Source organism: Thunnus albacares, chromosome 6 (assembly GCF_914725855.1).
Source record: "Thunnus albacares chromosome 6, fThuAlb1.1, whole genome shotgun sequence".
NCBI lineage: Eukaryota > Metazoa > Chordata > Actinopteri > Scombriformes > Scombridae > Thunnus > Thunnus albacares.
In genome coordinates this window covers 11,943,269-11,968,443 of record NC_058111.1, presented here as the reverse complement: position 1 = coordinate 11,968,443, position 25,175 = coordinate 11,943,269, and the positions used below count along the sequence as shown (strand labels likewise).

The 25,175-nt window shown below is 41.4% G+C and overlaps 2 protein-coding genes across 4 annotated transcripts; both read left to right on the top strand.

Annotated features, from left to right (window-relative positions):
* The first annotated feature begins 1,106 nt into the window (after positions 1–1,106).
* On the top strand, positions 1,107–18,832 carry LOC122983704 (protein KIAA0100-like). Of its 3 annotated transcripts, none has more exons than XM_044353710.1 (40): positions 1,107–1,381; positions 1,946–2,085; positions 2,268–2,394; positions 2,565–2,614; positions 3,849–3,990; positions 4,075–4,193; positions 4,321–4,381; positions 4,455–4,653; positions 5,566–5,689; positions 5,801–5,925; positions 6,021–6,088; positions 6,171–6,307; positions 6,593–6,711; positions 7,162–7,355; positions 7,661–7,958; positions 8,065–8,270; positions 8,389–9,439; positions 9,549–9,740; positions 9,955–10,157; positions 10,335–10,453; positions 10,552–10,775; positions 10,900–11,090; positions 11,250–11,349; positions 11,459–11,658; positions 11,749–12,046; positions 12,135–12,292; positions 12,462–12,668; positions 12,836–12,935; positions 13,167–13,349; positions 13,447–13,568; positions 13,695–13,850; positions 14,127–14,248; positions 14,336–14,516; positions 14,828–14,914; positions 15,446–15,556; positions 15,648–15,783; positions 16,442–16,566; positions 16,660–16,761; positions 16,971–17,105; positions 17,369–18,832. In XM_044353710.1, exons 2-40 carry the CDS (start codon positions 2,015–2,017, stop codon positions 17,552–17,554), a joined length of 6,729 nt encoding a protein of 2,242 aa, XP_044209645.1. In that variant the 5' UTR covers positions 1,107–1,381; positions 1,946–2,014; the 3' UTR covers positions 17,555–18,832. The 3 variants fall into 3 exon arrangements, with proteins under 3 accessions (XP_044209645.1, XP_044209646.1, XP_044209647.1); XM_044353711.1 differs by lacking the exon at positions 1,107–1,381 and adding an exon at positions 1,540–1,654; XM_044353712.1 differs by lacking the exons at positions 1,107–1,381; positions 1,946–2,085; positions 2,268–2,394; ... (8 more) ...; positions 6,171–6,307; positions 6,593–6,711 and adding an exon at positions 6,728–6,843.
* Positions 18,833–18,957: 125 nt separating this feature from the next.
* On the top strand, positions 18,958–24,263 carry rskra (ribosomal protein S6 kinase related a). The gene is made up of 12 exons (XM_044354424.1): positions 18,958–19,179; positions 20,550–20,810; positions 20,901–20,984; positions 21,063–21,131; positions 21,645–21,714; positions 22,279–22,386; positions 22,511–22,551; positions 22,648–22,675; positions 22,825–22,914; positions 23,362–23,450; positions 23,534–23,644; positions 23,740–24,263. The coding sequence occupies exons 1-12, from the start codon at positions 19,150–19,152 to the stop codon at positions 24,010–24,012; spliced, it is 1,254 nt and encodes a 417-aa protein (XP_044210359.1). The 5' UTR covers positions 18,958–19,149; the 3' UTR covers positions 24,013–24,263.
* Positions 24,264–25,175: the final 912 nt, after the last annotated feature.

The following is a 25,175-nucleotide window of genomic DNA, read 5'->3' as shown; positions in this document are numbered from 1 at the left end:
GGCGTTGCTGTGGCAACGCTGTTCCATGAAAACTCAAAAGCTTTGCAATACAGCTACACTGAAGGTCTTGATATTTTACTGACCAAATATGAGGTGCATCTTGTTCACCTCCTAGGAAGAGTTTGTAAAAGTATCGCACATGTGATTGGCCAAAAGCACACTAAAATTGCACACAAAATTCAAAATGGCCGACTTCCTGTTGGACTTAGAGCATGGCACCAAGAAACTTTTTTTTCTTTAAAAGTCTTCAGGTGTTACATGTGTTTAACAAATTTGTACATCGAGGTGCATGTGCCATACGGGCTATTTCCCTGAAATTTTGCAGAGGAAGCTATAGAGCTTCCCTATGACCATGACTCAATATTGACATGTAGACGTGTTCAGGCCTGGACTCAAAGCATGTGAAACTTGGGGTAGATTTGATAAAGTTCAGTGAGGTTTCGACAGCTTCCTGTTTCATGGCGAAACATGCAAATTGCCCACCTCACCACCTCAATGGCGTTCCATGAAAACTCACAAGCTTCGCAATTTAGCATCGTGAAGGTCTTTATATTTCGCTGATCAAATTTGAGGTAACTCTGCTTTAGCTGCTAGAAGGAGTTAATTCAAGTATAGCGCCTATAAATGACAGAAAATACATTAAAAATTAAGTATCTGCAGACTCGCAGTATCTACGCGACACGCCAACTTTACTACATGACACGCCCACTTGTTTAGGTTTAGGTATGAGCAGTGAAATAGTTAAGATCAGAGGTCAGGGGATCTGTCCTGTAGTAAAGTAGTTGAGTTGTGTAGATCTGCAAGACTCCAGATAGACCCCTCTGCTAAAAATGCAGATTAAATTCAAAATGGCCAGCTTCCTGGTGGGGCTAGGGTAACTGTTATAGCTCCACGAGGCTTTTTTAAAGTGGAGGTGTTACACATACCTGCCAAATTCCGTTCACCTTGGTCAAATTTAAAGGAGGAGCTATGACTTTGAAAATTGTTAGGGGGCGCTATCGAGCCAACTTGCCACACCCAAAACCAAGACCCATATCAGATAAAAGTTTTTGCCACTGATGCATGTGCAAAGTTTCGTGAGTTTTATGCACCCCAAAAATGTGTTTGAGGTCTAAAAATAAAAATCATAAATAATAATAATTCCTTCAAATATACTACGGCCTTCGTGCCACTTATTGCTCATGCCCTAATAATATTTGCTTAAACAGCATTTTTTTGACAGTGTTCCAGCTTTTCTCCTTCGAGTCACTCAGTTGGCTATGCAAGTGAAGTGACCTGCCAGCTGAGCAGAGACTGTTTACTCTGAGTGAGCCGTCAGGTGAAACTGCTGTTTGCAGCAGTATGCCGTGAAGCGAACACCTAATGCTTTGAATATGCCAGGGTAAGTGACTTTTTATAACTATCTGGCACTAACGCAGTTCAAAGACGCTAAAAGTAGTTACTTGAATCATGCAAAATTGTGTACTAACCCATTTGGCAGCGATGCTAACAGAGCTAGCCGTAGCGTTAGCATGCTACAATGCTAGCACAGATTTGCTATTGATTTTCTGGATGACGCGGCGGCAAGTTTAACTATTTCATGTGTGGTTAGTTTCGGGATAACACTGTCCGACTGTTTTGCCATCGATGGCTACTTAACAAGGAGTAACTTGAGGTAAAAGGTTTTACACATCGCTAAGTGATAGTTTAGCTTCGTGCTGTTTCATGTTGCATTTGTAACTACACTGGAGTTAATTAGCAATGTTAGCAGTGAGGCTAGCTGTTACCGTTAGCTGAAAAACACTCAAGTAACGTTTATGAATTAGCATAGTAAATGTTGCCTCAGCGAGTTACAATGATATATGACTTATTGGTTATTGTTTTCCAGCAAGCAGTCAGTAGTACTTGTCTAGAAACACCTGAATGTAAGGTGTGTTGAGAAGTACATCTCTTCCTCTTTTGACAGCTGCTTATAGCAGATAGAGGAGCAGCCAGCTCCATGTCCACGATTTGGGTGTGAACAACTTGGGACACAATGTCTCCCTTGCTGATATCCTTCCTTCTGATTCTTCTGGTCGGGATTGTGTTGCTATGTTTCATTTTCAGGTAAGAAATGCGTGGGTCTAGTACATGATAACTAATGATAACTCTGTCTTGATGAAGTTTAACCTAACACTGCATGCACTGCTCACAAGATTCAGCCCATATTTTTCTTGTTCTTGATCTTCCTTATCTTAGGAACAACTCAGTATAGGATATAATTTTCCATGTTTGTCTTTTGCTTCTAGGTGGCTCATGTGCTCCCTGGCTGTGCGATTCTTCCAGAACGCACTGAATGCGGATCTAAAGATCAAATCAGTCGGGCTGTTTTCTGTCCAAGGAGTCAGTATCCAGTTTCACCCCCAGCATACTTTGGTAAGAGACACTGTGTATACATGACATTTATGTAGTGAGCTCAAGCAATGCACCATGTCAGGAGTACATGTTTGGATCAATAGTTGTGTTTTATGTTTTATGTTGTTTGTTGGACATATCAAACATACTTTTCTTTGACTTAATTGGCCTTTACACTCTCTTCATCACAGGAAATTGACAAAATATGGATTTCAAGTAAACTTCTAAACCAGGATTTGCCGTAAGTTGTCATATTTTTTGTCTTTTTGATTGTTTTAGATCAAAACTTGAACCTCTTCCACTCCCGCCATCCTACCATAGACCCATTTTTTGGGAGGGGGGGATGTTTAGGGGACGATAACAGGTCAGCAGTATATGCCACATAGAAGTGGTATACATTATCTGAAATCTGGGAGCCTGATGATTAATTTGAGATGCAGTTCAGCACTGAGTGTCAAGTTTTTCTAGTAACAAATCCGTAATGAACAGTTTAGCATGTATAAGGGCTTAGAACATTATGATGGCAGTATATGATGGCCATTCCCAGGCTCAATTATGTTTCATAAGTTGTTGCAGCAATTTTTGGGTTGATACCATTTGCTACACAGATTTGGTGCAAAGTTGAACCTTTTTATAGCACACAAGAATTGATAAATATGGTAAAAAATACCACATTAATACACCAAAACCTTGAGGAACACCATAGGAAAATTGCTGTAATTTGGTATCAAAAATTTTTCACATTTGGAGATTTCTGTAAAAACTGCATTTCTCTGTGATTGGATGGTGAGCACTTCTGTACTGGAAATTGCTCAGAAACCCCCTTATTGTCAATATAGCCATACATCCTCTGAATGTGAGGTCAAGTTTCAAAAAATGGTCTCACTACAATGAAATGACGACAATTGGGACGAACTTAATCACACATGAATACAATTGGGCTCATTGAATCCATAACAGTCTCAGCTTTCCAGTCATACCAAATTTATGCAATTCTAAGATTGTCTGGGGACCCCAGTATGCAGAAATATTCAAATACACCATTTTTAGAATAGACAAAAATGATACACTTATACTGAATTCAAAGAACTGCATGGTTTTTGCCCAAACTGCATGGGATTAGCATAAAGTGGGCATGTCTGTGAAGGAGAGACTCATGGGTACCTACAGAACCCGTTTTTATTCAGATATCTTGAGTTGCGAGGTCAAGGGACCCCTTTGAAAATGACCAAGCCAGTTTTTCCCTCACCAAAATTTAGCCTAACTTTGGAGCGCTATTTATCCCCTTCCCGACAAGCTAGTATGACATGGTTGGTACTAATGGATTCCTTAGGTCGCCCACAGCCTCCGAAAGACAGTAATTTCCCCCCACGGATGCTGGCGTCCTCGGGGAGTGGAAGAGGTTAAGCAAATCACTCAGAGATGCTAAACCATTATATATTAAAATACTTAATTATGTGTGTTTATGTTTTTAGGAGATACCTGGCATTGTGTGTTGGGGAAACCAGAGTAAGGTTTGACTTGCAAGCACCATTGAAACCTTTGGTGAAACAGAGCCATGGAAAGAAGTCAGGGAAGTTTTCACTCAGCCCCACAGCACTTCGCTTTCTGTCACAAGTATGGAGCCTCACATTAGGTCATATCTGAATCTTTCTAAGGTGATTTGTAGACAGTATCTCACTTCCTATCTTGTGTTCTCAGCTGCTGTCATTCCACGTCAGCTCAATCAATGTGATGGTACTGAACCTAGCACTGTCAGAGTCTCTGTGGCACATGACCATCACAGGCATCACCTTGTTACTTGACCACCATAGTAAAAGGTAACTCTGTCTTTCTGTCCACCACAGATCTGATTGAATGATTAATTTAATTCAAAGACATTAAAAAGAATTATCAGAAGAGAAAACACGCTGCACAGATATTATTTTTAAAAACATTTTTTTGCAGGTTGGCGTGGGACTTCTCAGTCGGGCAGCTAAGCAGTAAAGTCCTTAAAAGCAGCCAGTTGGTGAGTTCATCTATTTTCACTAAAATGGAGGCTTGTGATTGAATACGTTTGCCTAACGTACTCTTTATTGTAGGACATATGTTTGGCTGAAGTGGCTCTGAGCCTGTTACTGTCTGGGGATGTGAGCCTACCAGAGATGAGGCCAGGTTCTCTGTCCCTGTGTGTGAGGACGCTCATAGCAGAGCTGCACGAGGGTCTGTTCCTTAGCCAAATCCTGGTGTCTGCGCCCCCCCAAAAGAGAATTCCAGATGCATCTGGTGAACAAACACAAGGTATAGTGTCTAAAATGTCAAAATTGTTATTAGAATAGTTTAACAAACCACGGATGGCCATTATCAGTCAGTGTTGGCGTGGTTACCAAGTACTGTGTGGCTCTGGCTACTGATAAGAAAATTTTATTATTTAGCCATTTTCAATATTTTTTTTGTCAATTCTTGTCTTTTCTCAGACATTTTCATATCGTCTCATATCAGCGAGTCTGATGGTTAACTGGATTTTCCCAGTAGCCCAGTGGTAAATCACGGCCCTCCCTAATTAGATATGCTCAGTATACCCACAGTATGTACCCAGAATAAAAACAGTGAAGTCACTTTAATCGTGGTTCTCAACTGGCTTTACATCAGTGATCTTTTGCTTATTCTAAAACACCTGGATGTCTACCGCTTTCTGGGACATTTTTAGCTGTCCTGCTAACCAACAAGAAAATGAGGACAAGGTCATATCATAGAGCTTTGTTGACCTTTTATCTGTGTGTCATTATCAGGTGAATGAAAACTTAAAGAAATTTGTTTATAGTGGAGCACAAGCAGCACATATATGGTTTAGGATGGCAGATTTTCTAGTGTAAATATACATTTAAGAACCACAAAGGAAATGGGGAAGTGACACAGTATTACCTTGCACACTCACATGTTTCCATTCAAACAGTATTTTTAGATAATCAGAAAGCCAAGCATTAAAGCAGTGTTGCTAGTCATTTAAACTTTTTAACCTCTCAAACCCCTGCACCATTCAAAACCTGCCTCATTTCTGCCCTTTCGATACAGACTGATGAAAAGTTAGGTGGAAAACAGTTGTTTGATTGATATGTTAAATCAAATCCTCATTTAAAGTCTTTGTATATACTTATAATATTTTTTTTCTTAAAGATTTCTCGAGCTGGTAGTAATGACGTTTTCTTTCAGAGAGTGAAAACACTGAATTCATCCAGACTGAAGCTGTGGAACGGTTTCATCAACTAATTCCACACAAGGTCAATGTGGAATTTGATAATACAAATGTAACACTGTCCATGCAAAGCCAGAAGAGGTGAGTCAGTGTTTCACAATCAGCTACATGAATTTTGCTTTCACTTACTTTCTTCTTCTTTAGTGTTTGAATAATTGTTTCCACAAACATGTGTTTTGCCCATCTGCGCAGACACCTGAACTGGACTCTGAAGTCTTTAAAGGTCTGCTATGGACGTGACGATGAGCAGCTTCTCCTTAAAAGCTTCACTCCTGAGCTGAGGTTTCCCCAGAGTAGCCTGGAGCTCCTTCTAGAGGGTTAGTGAACAGCTGGGCACCAGGCGCAATGCAGAGAAAGTTGGATGGAGGAAAAAAGCTATGAATAACATGCTCTTGTTTTTTTTTATTGGCAGATGGACTTCTTCTGTCTCAAAGTAGGCAAAGAATCCTTTGTGTGAATACCCTCAAGACAACTCTGCAGGTGAAGTTTCTTCAAAAGCTTCTTAAATCTCTGACTCATACTTGACAGTATTTTTGACTTTGTAATGTTTTTGTACATTTAGGTTACATCAATGGACATCTCAGGGTCATTCACAGTCAACACTTGCATCATCCACTACCGTCACCAGGAGTTCTCCCATTGGCTAAATCTATTTCCATGGGAACAACTAATCCGCAGGAAAGCAGCACATAGAAAAAGGCAAGTTGCAGTAGGGGAAAAAAAATCCAAGATTTGTTCAGTTTGGCAGTTTAATATATTGTAATATTCAAATTGGGGGGAGTGTAACCTGATTTTTTTTTTTTCCTGTGACATCTCTAAAATGTAAAAACACAACTAACAATCTAATACCTTCTACTATTTTCTCTTTCTTACCCACTTGTTTGTGTTTGTGTTCGTGCATCACTCATTCTGCATTCTGTTTCCCCATGACGTTATTGTGTTGTGTAGTCCATTAGATTATTTGCCCATCCTCCTTTTACTTAGGCGCCTCCCTCACCTGGATGCCCCCGTGATGATCACCTCCTCCGTGTCCAACGTTAATGTGTCTGTTCAGCTGGGAGACACAACGCCTTTTGCTCTGGGCTTCCTTTCTGCCAGTGCGGGTACTACAGGCCTTTCACACACTGCACATGATCACATAATTGTAAGAAAAGCAGGTGGACGTCATGTGGTGTTATTGCTACGTTGCAAAATGAGGACATTATTGCGTTAAAGTATAACCTCAAGACCTTGTGGTAAGCACCAGCACTCAATGTTATTACTTTACATCATGTGCAAGTCCTTTATTATAGTTACAACAAAGTCTCCTTCAATAAATCTTCATGGTTTTTATTCTATAGTTGACTACTGGGTCAACCTTTTTCAAACATGCCAGTCTAGATTAGATAAGGTATTTCCTTTGAGTGCCCTTTAAACGTTACACATTAACTTGTACTCCTTTTATCCATGTCGGCTTTTTATGGACAACAACTTCAATCTGCTATACTGCAGCAAATTTGAATTTGTGTCCTCAAATAATATTTTTTTTGTATAATTGCCCTTTACACCTGTAGAACTGCAGCATCTTCTTGACATGAAAGTTGGCAAAGAGAGGCTGGAGTCCCAGAATGTGCACCAGCGTGCCTCACTGATCCTGGACAACTTCTGGTGGAGAGTGGGTCAGGGGTCTCACATCCAACAAGCACCCCACCCTCCTGGTAAACATGTGTGGGGAGAGGCGTTAATTCTAGACTCCTTAAGACTTCAGGTAGGAGCACAAACAATAAGGGAACATTTAGAATCTCTTTTTGATTAAGTAAAACAATGCTTTAGATTTATTTTTACTTTTTTCAAATAAAACTTAATGAAAGGTGTCCTTGTGCACACCCACATACACTTTCTGTAAAGCACAAAGTGTTTTTTCTAATGTTTCTTTCTAATTTTTAATCAGATTCAGAGCTTTCCTAACCACAAATTAGATCAAACATGTTAACTAACGACATGTTTCAAGTTGATAAGAGTTTATTTGCATACTGTATTGATAATTTTTCTTATTAAATCTCATTCCTGCAGGGGAGTTTGAACCGGCCCCATGTGGAGTTTTGCAGCCAGGCTCCGAGTCTGAGTGTGGAGTCCAGCTTGAGGGGACTTCAAGTGGAGCTTTCAGAGACCTGTGCACTGTGTCTGTCTCGCCTGCTGTCCCTCATCTGCGTTCCTCGTGACACGGGGCCACAGCTGTCCGACGTGCCCCTGGTGTCTCCCCCTAGTGACGATACTGTACAAGGCATCCCCTTTTCACAGCTAAGCCTGCTTTTTAAACTGGACTGTTGTCTGGAGGATGTTAATGTGTTCACCGTCTCTAATCTGGCAGGTAGGTTAAGAAAAATTACATTTTCAAACTTAGAAGAAATGAACAGTGCTCTCCCCTTCTGAATGCCACTTTTAATCTTTATTTTATTTGCTTGTGTTTTCTCTAGGAGCTGTGTCTTTGCGGATGGATTCAGTCGGAGTCCTGAGCTCTGCAGAGAGCTCAAGAGTGTCTCTACAGGGTGTTAGCTTGTCGGTGGTCAAGACACTCACAGAGAACATGGAAACGTGTTGCCCCGCCTCCCAGATTCCCAACCCTGTCCTCAAACTCACCACAATAGTCCTCTATTACCATATCACCACTCACACCTTACAGGTAATCAGATCTTGATATGGTTTTATTTCACTGGATTAAACTGATTTATGTGTCAGTATTATAGCTGCATCAATATATTTCAGGGTTTATACTGTACATATTGTGATTTCTCAATCAGGTTCAAAGTGAAGAGGAGCTTGCTGTCGAATGGACGCCACCGGACCACATGGTCTTATATCAGCACATGACTGAAGCTCAGGCTTGTTGGCGTATGCTTAGAGGAGACCAAGAAGAGGACTGTCCTGTCAAACCTACGGAGGGTGAAATCATTGCAGGCCAGAATAGAGGGTTGTGTGTGCGTATCGAGCTCAGCTGCACTCGTTTGACAGCCCACGTTAGCGAGCAGAACTATATTCTCCTGCACACAGAAGCCCTCTCAGTCTCCAAGCATGCTGGTTCCATGCACATTCGCTCCCCTTCGCTGATCTTCAACTTTGATGGTAACAACATTGTCTCCTTTCAAGGCCTAGATGTGGAGACACAAGCAGAGCTGACTGAAATGCAGCTTCACAGAGACAACTTCCCCTTCCTCACCACTCCTCACAACCGCGTCTGGGTGCTCACTTGTCCGATCCTGGCTGTAGAGTTCCCCTACCAGTACAATTTCTCAAACACCTTTGACATGGCCATCAGTGTGCAGAAGTGGTTAAAGACTCTGCATCGCTCCCCAAACCAGGCCACTGCTGTCCAGCCTCTGCCTCCTGACCTCGTGTTCAAAATCAGGCAGTTCTCGTTTGTCTTCTTGGACGATGTCTTTGAAATCAAGCTGCGAGACAACTACGAGTTGATGAAGGATGAGAGCAAGGAAAGTGCAAAGCGCCTGCAACTTCTGGATAAGAAGGTGGCGGATCTGCGTAAGCAGCATGGAGAACTTCTGCCTGCCAGAAAGATAGAAGAGCTGTATAGTTCACTGGAGAGAAAACACATTGAGATCTACATCCAGCGCTCACGCCGCCTATATGCCAACACACCCATGAGGAAGTCTCTGCTGACCTGGACTGTGTCAGACCTGGAACTTGTAGTCCTGGCTGACCAGTCTCTTCATGGGCCAGAAAGGGTGAGAGAGCAGCTGAGGGACATTGACGGGATCAGTCCCTTCCCCAGAGAGGGACTCCCTCTGGTGGTCCAGTGGTGCCGTGCTATCAAATTTAAACTGGCTGCCTTTTTGGGTAAGTTGCAGACAATTTACAGTATTAATTGCAGATTGAAGACAAGAGTTAGATTACAATAAACGTTTTAAATACACACAACAAATTTACCTCTTTCCTCTCTTTCCAGTGAGAATTCGGGACTACCCTCGTTATCTGTTTGAGATCCGGGACTGGGAGCTATCAGGGCGTCTGATCGGGACGGAGCATGATGGACAGGCCAGAGCTCATCGCAAAGAGATTGTCCCACTTGGTCAACCATGGGGAGATGTTACAGTCCACAGGAATATGCCACCACTCAAGTTCTACTATGACTTCAAATGTGAGTTGTGAGAATAATTCTGGTTACCACAGTATCACCCCAGAAAGGTGCCTAACCTGTTTGATAGCTGGATATGTGGAAGTTTGTGTTTTTATATTTAGTTACCTTGAAAGTAACACATCGGTAAATGGATAGTGGATTGCTATGCCTTTACAACTGTCTTACTGCTGTGAAGTTAACTCTTTCACTGACAGTATATCTTCTCTTTATGCAGCCAACATCTCTCTCTACACTATTGTGTGGGGGCCATGTTGGGACCCTGCCTGGACTTTAATTGGCCAGTCAGTCGATCTGCTGACCAAACCCACAGTTGATCCCTCACCTCCCCTGGCCTGGTGGGACAAAAGTCGTCTCCTACTGCATGGACGCTGGGTTATGGATATTGATCAGGCTAATCTTCATCAGCTAGCTACAGAGGTAAAACAATGTAAAACACTGTTCAAATAATAAAGAAAAAGAGGTATAGATCAGTTGGTTTAAATGTTTTATGGCACATACTACACCCTCACATTTTTGTTATTTTATGTTTTAGTATCTTGTGGTATCTGAGCTATCACCGAATCTAATATAAAGATGAATCTTGCATTCTTACAGGACCCATACAACACTACAGAAAACTTGCACTGGGAGTGGACTAAGCTGAACTTTGACTGGAACCCTGGGCAGTTTGTTTTTAAAGGAGATTTGGATGTAAACGTCAGGACAGCATCAAAGTGAGTGAAGGCACTGCACTTCAAATTAGTGTCTCGTTTCTCAACTGTATTTGTAGAGAATTGATCAGTAATACAAGTTCCTTTTTTTTCTATATTAGGTACGATGATATCTGTTTTTTACACCTGCCCAATCTGTGTATGACCCTTGACCTCCAATGGCTTTGCCATGGCAACCCCCATGACCACCATGCTGTAATGCTCTGCTGTGCGGAGAATGTTGCAGACGTGACCTCAGGACAACCTCATGACTCCTACAGAGCTTTTCGCTCAGAGAACCTCAACCTCTCCATCACCATGGACCTTAACCAGCACTGTGGCTCAGGTGTGTGCAACCTATTTTTCCTACATGCGTTTATGCACAGAATTTTAAGTTAATCCCACTGTACTTTGAAATCAGCATTGTATTTGTATTTTGTATTTGTACATAAATGTTTTTTCCTTTTTAGAACTTTCCCAGCCCAGAATCCTGCTGTACAGCAGCACCCTGCGTTGGATGCAGAACTTTTGGGCCACCTGGACAAGCGTATCTCGACCAATCTGCAGAGGCAAGCTCTTCCACAGCCTCAGGCCAGTCCGCAAGAAGCTGGGTCAGCACTACAAACAGATGTCTTACACAGCTGCCTTCCCTCAACTACAAGTAAGTTTTTATTAGGCTGCCTTCCAGCAACAGTCCTCATGAAATCTGCATTTGCAGTTACTATGTGCCGTGCTTTCTGACACATAATTAAATAGGTTTTCCTCTTGTTTTCTTAACTTAATAATTTGTATATTTTTCTATGTATTGTGCGTCTTTTAGGTGCATTACTGGGCCTCCTTTGCCCAGCAGAGAGGTATCCAAGTGGAGTGCAACAAAGGCCATGTCTTCACTCGAGGGGCACAGAGACTTATTCCACAGGGTACAGGCCGTAGCATGATACTGCTGTTCATTCGTCTCCCAAACATAATATAAAGTAGTTGGTATTTTTTAAAATGTGGACGCATGTGTGTGTTTGTATGTTCTCTCAGCTGGCACTGTGATGAGGAGGCTGATCTCTGAATGGAATGTAACTCAGATGGTCAGTGAGCTCTCACAAGTGACTGTTCACCTGATGGCCTCCACCTGGGATGAGACCGCTGACCACCAGATCAATGCTCAGGTGAAGAAGACTCACCTGCTCAGCCTGTCCTCCCTCAGCTACCAGCGACAGAGCAACCGCATGGAAGAGGTAAGAGCCCAGAGCTGCTGGAGTAGAAGCCTGTTTTTCTGCTGTGGTTTCATGTATAATTAAGGTTTTTTGTTTAAATGTTTTTGACAGGAGGTGAACCCGCAGGATGAGACCAACGCCTCTTACACCCACAAACTGCGCCTGGTGGACCTGCGTGCCTCCTGGACCACCACCAATAGGAACATAGCCTTTGGGTTGTATGATGGTTATAAAAAGGCTTCAGTATTGAAGAGAAACCTCTCCACCGAAGCTCTGAAGGGTCTGAGGATCGACACACAGCTACAGACCAAGAAGCTCAAACGCTCTCCTTCCAACTACTCTCCTAACACAGCCCCTACCACGCCAGTTGTGCCCACCCTCAATCGAGCAGAGAAAAGTCAACATGAAGGTGAGGAACCTCCTTTACTAATGGAACCTGTAGCGGGAAAAAAAAGTCCTGTAAGTACATCTAACATATTTTCCTCTTCTTTCTGTAGGAACATCAATGCTCCAGAAACTGATTGAGGAAACAGATAAGTTTGTGGTGTTCTCAGAGGAGGACTCCGGTGTCAGTGATCAGCTCTGTGGCATCGCAGCTTGTCAGACTGATGATGTCTATAACCGCAACTGGTTTATCGAGTTGGTTAACTGCCAGGTAACCAACCATTTTTTGGAAAGATTTGTTCAGTTTTCTGTATTCTTAAGTCTTAAAGGTTTATGTTTTTGAGAGCTGAGTTTTTTCTCCCAAAGCTGGTTTAATGAATTGAGGTTTTTTATCTGGCTGGCCCATATGTTTGAATCCTGCTCGTCTTTGTTTTAAACAGATGATGTTACGCGGCACGGAGACAGCAGGCTGTGTGCTGGTGTCTGCAGCCAAGGCGCAGCTGCTCCAGTGTGAGTACCACCCTGCCTGGTACAACGACACCCTGAAGCAGAAAACCACCTGGACCTGTCTGCTGGATGGCATGCAGTACTTTGCCACCATGGAGCCCAACCCATCTGAGCAAGAGGACAGGCAGCTGTGGCTGGAGGTAGGCACAGCCCTCATCTGTTAGTCATATGAGGGTTTCTTATAGGTCAGGGTGAGAAGTTACATGTCTTTGAGCAAGTACAAATTAACCCAGTTCCATCTTAACTAGTCAACTACAACACCACAAGCTCTGATTTGCTCTGAACTTTTTCATTGTGTTGTGTTTAGGTGAAAAACATAGAGGAGCACAGACAGCGTAATCTAGACTCAGTGCTGGAGCTGATGGAGAGTGGCCAGGCTGTGGGAGGAATGGTTAGCACCACTACAGGTATGGCACCACACCAAACTGACCACACAGCTGTAAAAAATATCTGCCTGAATACACATAATTGATGTTGTTCATACTGTATTTTTGAGAAAGATGTTTCATCAAATGTCTTGTATGCCTTCCACTGCCCTGCTGTCGTCTCTATACATTTATTTTTCTTTACGTTAAATGATTTTTAATTCGCTGTAATATTTTAAGAATAGTGAAATTTCCTTTTCTGTGTCTGTACAGACTGGAACCAGCCAGCCCAGGTGAACGAGATGCAGCAGGTTCAACGTATCATCTCCCGGTGTAGCTGCCGGATGCACTACATCAGTTACAGTCATGACATCAACCCAGAGCTGGCCACACAGATCAAACCACCAGAGCTGAGGAATAGCCATGAGAAAGAAGACCTGCTGAAAAAACAAGCTGGTATGTCAGATCTTACTGTATATCTTAAACCTGCATTTATGGCAAAGAAAGTTGCAATGGATGAACCCTAAAAAATGTTATTATGTTAATTTCTCAGGGGCTGTAGACACTTTCACCCTCATCCACCATGACCTTGAGATATCCACTAACCCTGTTCAGTACGCTATGATCCTGGACATTGTCAACAACCTGCTGTTACATGTGGAACCCAGACGCAAGGTGGGCTGGGGTATCAGCTGGCTAATGGTCCCATCTTCCAGTGCACTCAACAGAAGATTTCCATTTCCTTTCTAATGCTTCATCTTTGCTTATTCTGTGTTTTCATTCTCCGTGCGGTGTGTTTAGGAGCACAGTGAGAAAAAGCAGCGTGTGCGTTTCCAGCTGGAGATTTCTAGTAACCCTGAGGAGCAGCGCAGCAGCATCTTGCATCTCCAGGAGGCAGTCAGGCAACACCTTGCTCAGATTAGACGCCTTGAAAAACAGATTTACTCCAACATCAGGGTGAGTCACACAGTCCTGTCATCATGGTATGTAAAAAATAAATAAATCAAGTGAGAGAAAAGCTTGTCCTGTGATGTCTTGAAGTGATATTGACGATTCTAACTTTTGGGCATGTAACAGTTTAGTGTTCAAACAAATATACAAGGTCCACAAAATCTACCCTCTGTCATCAATTATCTGTCCTTTTTTTAAATATAAACATCCAGGTGGAGTTAGACATTAAACTTGCATTACTGATTCTTGGCATTAATATGTGTGTCTTTCCCCATCTTGCAGGGACAACCTGATGAACTAAGCAGTGATGAACTGAATGACATCAACACAAGGCTGCAGAACCAGCTAAACCAGGAGAAAAACGACATGCAGATGAAGAGTGAAGAGCTCAACATTCTCATCAGGTCTCACATCTGCACCGATTCACATTCACATGAGCACTACAAAGATATGGCGCTCAGGTTAAAACAAAAAAATATGCTTTCTTCTAGGTGTTTTAAGGATTTCCAGCTGCAACGGGCAAACAAGCTGGAGCTGCGTAAGCCTCCGGAGGATGTGAGTGTGGTGAGGAGAACAGAGATCTACTTTGCCCAGGCCCGCTGGTGTTTGACCGAAGAGGATGGCCAGCTAGGCATTGCTGAGCTGGAGCTGCAGAGATTTATGTACAGCAAGGTGAGCACAGCTGATTGATGATGGTAGTCCATCCAGATGTAAAAACTTATTGTTTCTCTCTCCGTAGCTCTTATTTTCTCAGCTCTAGCTCTTTTCCAGCATTTTCTTTCTCAAAAACTATCTGACAATAACAGGAATATGTTCCATATCCCACTGTTGAGTTTGGAAAAATCTAAAGTAAACTAGACAATTTGCACTTCAGTCAGTATGATACGATTTATTATTCCAATATCAGGCTCCTCCAATATTACACTTAATCTGTGCTGGATTGTAAATGTTAATCACACTGTGAACATGTCTTCTCCCCACAGCTGAACAAGTCTGATGACACTGCAGAGCATCTTTTGGAGTTAGGGTGGTTCACAATGAACAACCTTCTGCCCAATGCAGCATACAAGGTAAATAAGATTCTCAGATGATTCAAATATGTTGGTTTTTTTGGCATTATTTCTACAACAATTAATGACAAGTGATTAATGACAGCAATGACATACTTTTGAAAACTGTGCTCAAGGGGTTTGTCCACACAAACAGTATATTAAAGCCCACAGTGCCATGTTCACCAATGTTCATGACTCTCTACTTGGTTTCCTCTGTGCAGCGAGTGAGGGTATGTACACTGCTGATACAGTGACAGTACTGTGATGTCTGTGTTGACTCCATCTTATTTATCCAGATGGGATCACTCAGTGGCTCTTGACTTTCATATTCAGTGTTGCATGCACACCCATGGTTCAGTGATGCATGTGCGACTGAGGACTCATTACAATTGCACTAATAACGTTTCATGCTGTGGTTCATATCATGAGTCATGTGCGTTGTTTAATATTTAAGTATAATTCAAAATTACTTCAAACTAAGACTCACTTGAGCTTTATTTTGTGATGTAGCTGAAGATTAAACAAACAAAATTTTTTTTTTTTTTATAGGTGGTGCTTCGTCCTCAGAGTGCCTGTCAGTCAGGACGACAGTTTGCTTTGCGCATCTTCAGTAAAGTCCGCCCCCCTGTGGGAGGAATCTCTGTCAAGGAACACTTCGAGGTGAAGAACATCACATGCGGCTGTTTTTACTGTAGTATTTGGTTTGTGTTTTGTCAAAGATTTTTAAAATAACAAATGTTTCCGTCATCAGGTGAACGTAGTGCCTCTCACCATCCAGCTGATGTACCAGTTCTTCAAGAGGATGATGGGATTTTTCTTCCCAGGAAGAAATGTTGAGGAGGAAGAAGTTACTGATGAGGAGGACAAGTTCAGATTGGTTACTACTGGTATGTTTTTTGCCAACAGCAGTAGAGCTGCAATTATTAGTCGATTGACAGAAAACTAATTGGTCACTATTTTGATAATTCATTAGTCGCTTTCCTGTGTCATACACAAGCAGGCAACCTACAGAGCTGAAAAATGAACCAAACGCGAAAGTGCCAAATACTGCAGTTTTGGTCTCTATAGCTAATTTCCCTGTTCATGACAACTGTATGGGGGGTGAATTTTTATATAACTCACTATTTAAATTTTATTAAGGCTTAAAGTAATGGATAATTAAGGCTGTGGCCGCTTAGACTGACAAATGTTTAATTGAGAAAATAGGTGAATTGATAATGAAAATAATTGTCAGTTGCAGCCCTAAAGAGCAGTAATCCAACCAGCACTCCCATCTCTTTGTGTGTGTTTACCACCCTGCATCTACCCAGTCAATAATAGGTTCCATTTTCTTTTGCCAGACGTGTGTGTGTGATATTAAATAACCCATTACTGTGTTATGTCATCCTTCTGAGCTATTAAAAGGCTCTTTCACTTTAGATATGACCTTGAGGTGTGTGTGTATGTCAGAGAGAGAAAAGACTCGGACTCAGTGGGAGTATCAGGTGTAGGTTGCAGAGTCACCCAGAGGCCACAGTGCTCATGCTGATGTGCTCCCTGTCACAGGTATCCCTGTCAAGCCTCGGCAGTCGTCAGAGGACACCATGGGCGCTATGGGCCCCAGCAAAGGTGTCACCCAGGGACTGAACCGTACTGCCGGGGTCAGGAGGTCGTTCAGGAAAGCTCCTGAGGTAGGGATGCTTTTTGATTGTTTATTTTTATCTCTAATGTTCAGAGTAACAATAGAAATAAATGTAATCACATTGTGTAATTTCTGCCACCAGCATCCTGTTGATGACATTGATAAGATGAAGGAGAGAGCTGCGATGAACAACTCCTTCATCTACATCAAGATTCCTCAAGTGCCGCTCTGTGTCAGCTATAAGGTGGGTTCCTGCACAATATTGACTGTTATTTCAGATGAAATCTCTCATTTATCATTCTTGATTAAAAAGGACCAGTTTAAATGCTCCAGTAGAGGCATTATGTGCTGGACAGCTTAGCTGAGGTAGCTGAGGCCCCTTCCTGTTCCCAGTCTGATGTTTTTTAGATGTTGAACTAATGTTTTACACACCCCCACCCTTACTTTCCTCAGGGAGAAAAGAGTAGTGTGGACTGGAAGGACCTGAACCTGGTTCTGCCCTGTCTGGAGTACCATAACAACACCTGGACGTGGCTAGACTTTGCCATGGCTGTGAAAAGGGACAGTCGGAAAGCACTTGTAGCACAGGTACACAACATTTCTGACTTTGAATTGTGTCCTAAGTGTGATTGAAGGCAGACACCTTGTTGTGATGTTATTTAAGATTACAACACCACCATGTGCTCTGTGATTCTGTTAAATTAATCTATTAAGACCTTTTCTGCATTTTGAAGCTTTGTTCCAAATTCTTTTTATTTATTTACAATTACCAAGAATTACTAGAAGCAGAAACGACATTGAAAAGTTTTCTATGTATGAACTTGTCCTTTTCCCTCTTCGGTGCTGCTCAGATGATAAAGGAGAAGCTGCGTCTGAAGCCTGCGTCAGCCTCAGACCTGCGGGGGAAGGCGTCTGAAGGGAAATCGGACAACAGCCTGCAGCAGCAGGAGGAAGACGAGAAGGCGCGGCTCCTCATCGGCCTCAGCACCGCAGACAAGAGCTCCAGCAAGAAGAGCATCTTCAGTCGACGCAAGTGAAACACACAAACACACACATCTCACAACCCGAGAGACAAGTTGACTGGATGATCCGCTACAGCAGCTGCCACACTCCCTCAGTGAAGGGGATCAGGGAAAAAGCAGACTGCCTGTTAGGGGTCAAAATATCAACCCGGCTTCAAGAATCACAATGAAAAAGGGAGATGGTGTTTCAAATAGTTTTTAGGGTTACCTTAATATATCATATCAGCCTGCTGAACTTAAGAAAAAAATTCTGGAGTTGTTGTTTTTGAAAGGCTACTCCTGGTGTGTCTCAGAATAGAAATATAGCCAAAATCCCTGGCAAAAAACAAACAAACAGCCTGCAGGGAACTCAAACAGCTCCAGGATTACCAGGGTGCCATTTTGACCAAATATATATTATTTTGTTTATGTGTGTGCCATTTAAAATTTCACTCTACAACTTTCAAAATAATGACCACTTAGGTTGCATTGAATGTAGCGAGGAACATTTATGTAGCCAGCACTTCACTGTTACTGTTTCCTCTGCTTCTTACAAATGCATGACTGAGAGCACCTTTTCCTGCTGGCTCAGGAACACTGTATGTCAAACCTGTTAAAGTGTGCTAGATTAAACAGAGCTCAATTCAAAGCACCTTGAAAACCTCTTTTATGCTGTTGGCTGTAAAAGTAGATTTTGAAATGCCATAAAATAAATAGATATATACATATTATATATATATATCAGTTTATGTTTTATCAATTAAAGCTTAAAGAAACTGTACACGGCTGTATGACTGTCGCTCTGACAGGAAGGCCTTTTCCCACAAATGACCACAAATGATGCTATTTTATATTTCACTTATTAATGACGGTCTGCATCCCTCAGCTAGCTGTTAGACTGTACCTCATCCCAGTGCAATATATCAAGAACGGAGCAGCAAAAATATTTCAATGTGTTGTATAATGTGGCACCTGGTTCGATGGTATTGTGGCAAAGAAAGAAAAAAAAATGTTGCAGCTAATCGCTGAGTGTATGTTTTGTAATTTTAACACAAAAGCACTTTTTATGCAAAGTATTTTGATATTTTTGTAACCGCGGTTGTTTCTGTTGATGACTTCTTCTATAACTGTTCTGCAAAGCCTGTTATTGCAGTCACGTTTCTATTAAGAAGAAGACAAGTCGCCCTAAGCATTTAAATTAAACTGATCATATCTGACTGATTTCACTGTTTTGACAAAGCAGATTTATTCTAATTTCTGTTAGCTCTGTGACTTATTGTTTTGTCTGTCAATAAAAAAGTGTTCTAGTCTGGCCATGGTGTGTTTGGATGATTGTGCAGAATAAAGAAATAAAGGGGGGCAGGTCTGTGAGTGGAAGTAAGTTGGGGAAAAGAGGGGTGATTGATCATTAATCTGACAGCTTTAACTGGAGCGGAATCGAGCCCTTCCCGCGCTGGATGACTCTCTGCAAACAGCTGCAAACATTCTCTCTCTCAAACGCGCTTTAATGCCTCGGACACGACAGAGCCTCTCTGAAACGGGAAAAGGATGAAGATGAGCTCAATCAAATGTTTATTTTTAAACTTATTTTTGTGTGAAATACTTTGGTTTATTTACACGCTGAGGATGTGATGGGCAGCGACATCAGTAAAAACAAGAAGGTGAGTAAATCTGAGCTCAGACGCAGATTGTTTACATGTTGATACGCGCTGTGCACGTGAGCTACGATGTTAAATACCTAATGTACGAGATTGCAACAGTGACATGATGTGATAGTGAGTGTTTTGGATACGTAGCGTTTTTCTGAAGAATTCATAGTAAAATTGCATTTCAGTAACTTACTTAAAATGTACAAAATCAGTCAGTGAAGTATAAATGAAGTCCGTGTTGTGGCGTGTTTTAAATACACTGGGCTTATTTAGGGACCAGTTCTTGACTCCTTATTTTAGAGATGCTTGGACTGGTCTTCTGGTCTACAGTCAGTGCTCTTAAGATCTGTCCTCCGTGAATCACAGTGAGATCTCGGCAAAAATAGAATTATCGATTAGTTGCTGCTAAGTGTGCAGTGACCTTCTGATCAGCAGCATGAGGGTCATTACATCTCTGTGTAGCGCTGATAGACAAAAGTAGCTGATCAAGTCTGTGTATGACCAGCATTATTCAAAAATAGATTTGTTAGTCTTAAGACTTCCATTTGCAAGGCTCAATGATCATTTATGGACAGATAAGATGTTTAAATGATATATTTCTAAATATGTATATAGTGTAAAACAAGAAAATGCACGTCAAGTCTTATTTATTTCAAAATTTGATTTAATTCAGTTTAAACTTCTTAGTAAATCTTTGTGGGGAAAAAATTGCAGACATGAAATGATAATTACGCAGTAATTAATAATGACTATAATTACTGAGGCAACGATGACTCATCTTATGAAATCATCTCTATAAGCAGTGATGAAAGAAGTACTCACATCATTTACTTAAGTAAAAATACAATGTAAATGCTCTCAATTATAAATAAAAGACCTGCATTTAAAATCTGTAAAATTTTGTGAAAATATAGTTTAAACAGCAAATTGTGCTTGTTATCAAAAGGAAAAATGATCATTATGAAGCACAAAACCCCTGTCGGTTTTATATTATTTTTAATTATGTGATTACTCTTGATGCAGTAACATGTAAACAGTATTTTGATATTGTAGCTGATTAATTGTAGCCACTTTATACACTGCTACATAGTTTAATCTATAAGAATTCATCATATTTTACATAATCATTGCAAGATTTGTATTTCATTTTTGCAAAGTATCCAGTGACTACAGCTATCAAATATATGTAGTGAAGTAGAAGTACAATAATCCCTCTGAAATGTAGTTTTAGAGTATAAATATGAAAAAGCATAAAATGAAAATACTTGAGTACAAGTTCCTCAAAATTGTACCTAAAGTTCAGTACTTTAGTACATGAATGTAGTTACACTCCTCCACTGATAATAAGCCATTTTAATCATCTTATTACCCACTAAATGTAGAGAGAGGGAGCAACTGCTCAGCGTCGATTCAGTCATGGACTCCTCTCAAACATGGGGGTCCACATCGCTCACAGGCTCGGACACTCGGCTGTATTTTCTCAGCCCGATGGACCGGACAGCAGACTGTCCATCCCCAAGCTCCTGTTGCCCCCAGAGGACAGCGCTGAGACATCAGACACAGAGAAAAAGACTCCTGCTCTCATTTCTGTCTTTTTGCCTGAGTTCCCACACCGAACATTTCCTGGACAAGAGCATTTCCAGGTATTCTGCACCACAACTTAAGAATGTTCAAATCTTTGAAGCAGATGTTGCAGAAAAGCAGTGGGAATAACTGTACCTCTGTGCTCACAGATCCTGGGTTTCATAGCCAAAGGGTCATTTGGACCCATCGTGAAAGTCAAGGATGTTTTAAAAGAGAAGATTTACGCTGTAAAGGTTAGTTCAGCTGTTAAAAAAACAGATTTGTATATGAACATGCAATAAATTTGTGTAATAATTTTCATTGTGGTTTAGGTCTTACCAAAGTCAGAGATCTTGAAGCGTGGAGCGCTGGAGCAGTCAAAAGAGGAAGTCATCATTCAGGTATATCACATATATATCACATATATATCATAATGTTCTCAGTGGGTAGACGTACTGATACGTTACTGTTCTTACACTTACAGTACATGTTCTACTCATCAAAACATCTACGTAAAAGAAGAAAAGCTTCTCCGAGTACAAGTCAGAGGGTGTATCACTGTTAGAAGTGATATTTTCTTTGCAGTTATAAAAGGACAAAGGGTCCTTAGCTGTCTTCTTCTTCACGACTGATCTTTTACTGCAAAGTTTGTGCTGACAAACTCTGGACTCCGCAGTAAACATGACTTCAAATATAGTGAAGCACAAAAATTATTATCTGGATGCAGGATTTTTAAGGGCTACAATCAAATTCCCAACAACCAGCACAGTGAAATTCCTCATTCTCCTCACTCTTTTATATGATATTATTTGAAATAAAGGGAACATCTCTGTCCATCTCTCACTATTATATTCACTGTCGCTCTGTGTGTGTGTGTATGTGTGTGTCTGTGTGTGTCAACTGTTGCATTGCAGCGGCAGCTCAAACACCCATTTATCCACAATCTGCAGGAGTGCTGGCAGACAAAGCGCCATCTCTTCATTAGTGAGTTTATAAACAGAGGCACAGTTTGAACCTCTCTCCCCTTCCACTACCTTTATCCTTTTTATGTTTGAGTAGTTTTGGCCCTTTTGGTCCTATAGTGATATACTGTAGATTAGGCTGTGTCTGATCACAAATCTCAGTACTGGATATTGAAGAGGTACACTGCCATCTAATGAGAGTGCCGGGTAAAGCTCACATCCTCAGTCCAGTGTGGCTACAGCTGCTGTGCTGCCTGCATGAGTTTGCTACCGATCATCATTGTATCCATTTATTAAATAAAGATTATCAAGGTTTACAGTACAACGAGATTTCCTAAAATCAGGAAATTAACTAAGCAGAAGCCTGTGTAGTTTTCACTTGACTCAGCCTTATTTCTTACTTTTCACACGGTGCAACAGTGTGATGAGTAAACCTTTTTTATCCTCTTCCTTCTTAGTGGATTCCTCATTTCTAATACTTCATTTCAGAAAATGCTGGCTTGCATTAACTCGATGTGCTTCTACATACTGTCTGTAGTCACTTTCAAAGATATGAAAGTATGTGTTTATGTCTCATCCTCTGCAGTGTGTGACTACTGCGACACTGGAGACTTGTACACTTACTGGTTACTGAAAGGCCAGTTTGGGGAAGATGAGGTTCGGCTCTTTGCTGCAGAGCTGGGCAGCGCGCTGGGTCAGTGTCAAACAGACATTCATCATATAGAGTGTTTTTACTGTATGCACTGACTTGTATTAATGCACAAATCATAGATTTTAAACATCCTCTTGCTTTCTATCTTATTGTTTGTTATTTCTAGGATTTCTGCATGACTTAGGGATCATGCATAGAGATGTAAAGGTACAAATTTTATATGTGACATACTTATCCTGATATAACATTTTAATCTTTGTGTATTTCTAACTTTTTATGATACTAATCTTACTGATTTTTCAGATGGAGAACATCCTTTTGAGTGACAAGGGTAATCCTATTTTTTCTGCTCCGAAGTAAAAATGACCCTTTGGAGCAACAGTGACGTCTTCAGTCAAATAATAAATCATACTAAAATACTACAAATAGTACTCTATATAGGCCTTCATCACTCTCCGCTTGTGTTTTATCATGACTCAGGTCACCCTCGTTTGTCTGATTTTGGACTGTCACGTCGGTTGACACGTGGAGGAAGAGCGTTTACAATATGTGGGACAATCCAATACATGGGTGAGATGTTTTATGTTAATTCTCATAAATGAAACACTCATTTCTTTTTATTATTATATATATATTATTATAATTAGTGGCTGGTTCAGGTACAGTGCAGTATATGTCACCTCACTGTTTGTGTATTTTTCTGTGATTGTTTTGAAGCTCTGTCTTTATTTATGACCGCATCAACATTAGAGCCCCACCTGCGTTTTGCTCCCATTAGATTCAGTTGACCCAGTTATGAACATATTGCACCTGCGATGTACTTTGCATGCCACTGCTTTCGGTTCTTGGACAAAGGCTTTTCCCCCCAAAACATATATATTATTTTGCCTCCATATGCTGCAATTTTTGATGCATGTCTTTGTGATTTTCCCTTTTTATTTTCTGAGTTATGTTGATGAATCTAACACCATGTTAACTGTGTTTTTGTCCTTTTTTCCCTGTTTTTTTTCTGAGCAGCTCCTGAAGTGTTAAGTGGGGGTCCATACAACCATGCTGCTGACTGGTGGTCTCTTGGCATTATGTTGTTCTCACTGGTGACAGGGGAGGTGAGGACACTTCAAGTAACTGCATATTTATCAGCTCTACACTTGTTCGTCACGACTGTCTGAGCATTTCTTTGTGTATTTAGTTCCCAGTACCTGCAGAGCCAGACCACAGCACCATGTTGAGCAAAGTCAGACAATTTTCCTACGTCCTGCCCCAGACCTTCAGCTCTGCTCTGATCTTACTACTCACCGAGGTCAGTAAATCCAATTCTGTTTTCTCTCATTAAGATGCTGTGATCCCTCTGAATGAAACATTTTTATCTGTTTCACTCTCTCTTAAATGACGCAGCTGCTGTGCAAGAATCCAGTGAACCGCCTTCGTAACCTGGACTGTTATAAAATGCAAGCCTTCTTCCGCGGCACTTCATTTGACTCTCAGATCCTCCAAAAGACGCCTGTTGGATTCATCCTTGAGCTCAGGACCCATCCCGATTGGACAGCCAAAGCGACGAGAGGCCTTTCACTTGAATACTTTGATAACTTTGACTGTGATAAAATCCTTCATTCTCCCACAACTCCCTCTGAGCTGTCTCCTACTCTGGCCACCATGGACCTGAACTAAGCTGCAAAGCAGATGTATAAAGCCTATACAGGACTCTTTTTTTTTTGAGCCTGAATACTGAAACTCTCAGAAAATGTCTCTAATGCACATGTTACCTCTTGGACTTTATTTTTTTATTTTTGGAGTGTGTGAAAATTCCCCTTTCCTCTGTAAGTATCTGTAAATATTGACAGATGTGTTATCTACTGTGGTCCTATAGCCAACTTTTGCACACATACTTCTCCTTTTCTATTGCTGTCAGTATATAATAAAGCAACTTTGTTGGATTCTTATTTGTGGTTTTGTACAATATTGGAATTCTATTAAATAACCCCAAAAATGAGATGGCTCACTTAAAGGGGAATATCTTTAGATTTTGAAATGAAACATTTTGGAAGAAAATGTTTTGTACTCCTTGGTGCATGTGTGTAAGGTTTATGAGCTCTTTAATTTCCCTCTCTCATATGAATTATTATTATTTGGGGTCCAAGCACCAATGGTGACTTTTCCTCTAGCGCCACCAACAGGTCAAATATTTCACTTATCTAATGAAGTATCTCAGCACACAGACATTCATAGTTCTCAGTATCCTACTGAATGGGGATCCCTTGACTTTTCCTCTAGAACCACCATGAGGTTGACGTTTATGGTTAGGAGTGAAAAGTCTCAACAACTGTTGGATGGATTGCCATGAAATTTGGCACATTATGCCCCCCTCAGATTGAATTATCCTTTTAGTAAAAGAGCCAGGCTCTACGATTGCAGTCGCAGAGAAGGAAGAAGCCAGAAGGCAGGGGAGGTGAGAGCTGTTGAGGGGCAGCCTGCATCTGTGATTGGAGACCTGGGCCCCAGGAAGCTTGGAGCATGGAGCATACAGCTGACACTGCTGCAGTGGACATGGATAGCGCAAGGCTGAGCTGCATTTTGGAAGGTGGGGTGGAGGAGGAGTGGGGCAGTTGGCAATCAGCCCCAAGAGGTCAAATGCTCTCTTGCTCTTACTAGCCAGTTCCTGTGGATGGAGAGAGGCCTCTGCCTTTGCACACTGTGCTGGTTTCAGTTAACTGTGCAGGGCTGTTTGCCTCTTGCCCACAGTTTGCTTACAAACTGGCATCTTATGCAGCAGTTTTTCTACACAGGCCCTCTCAGGGTCTGTCAATATAAATGTTCAACACAGCTGAACTTTG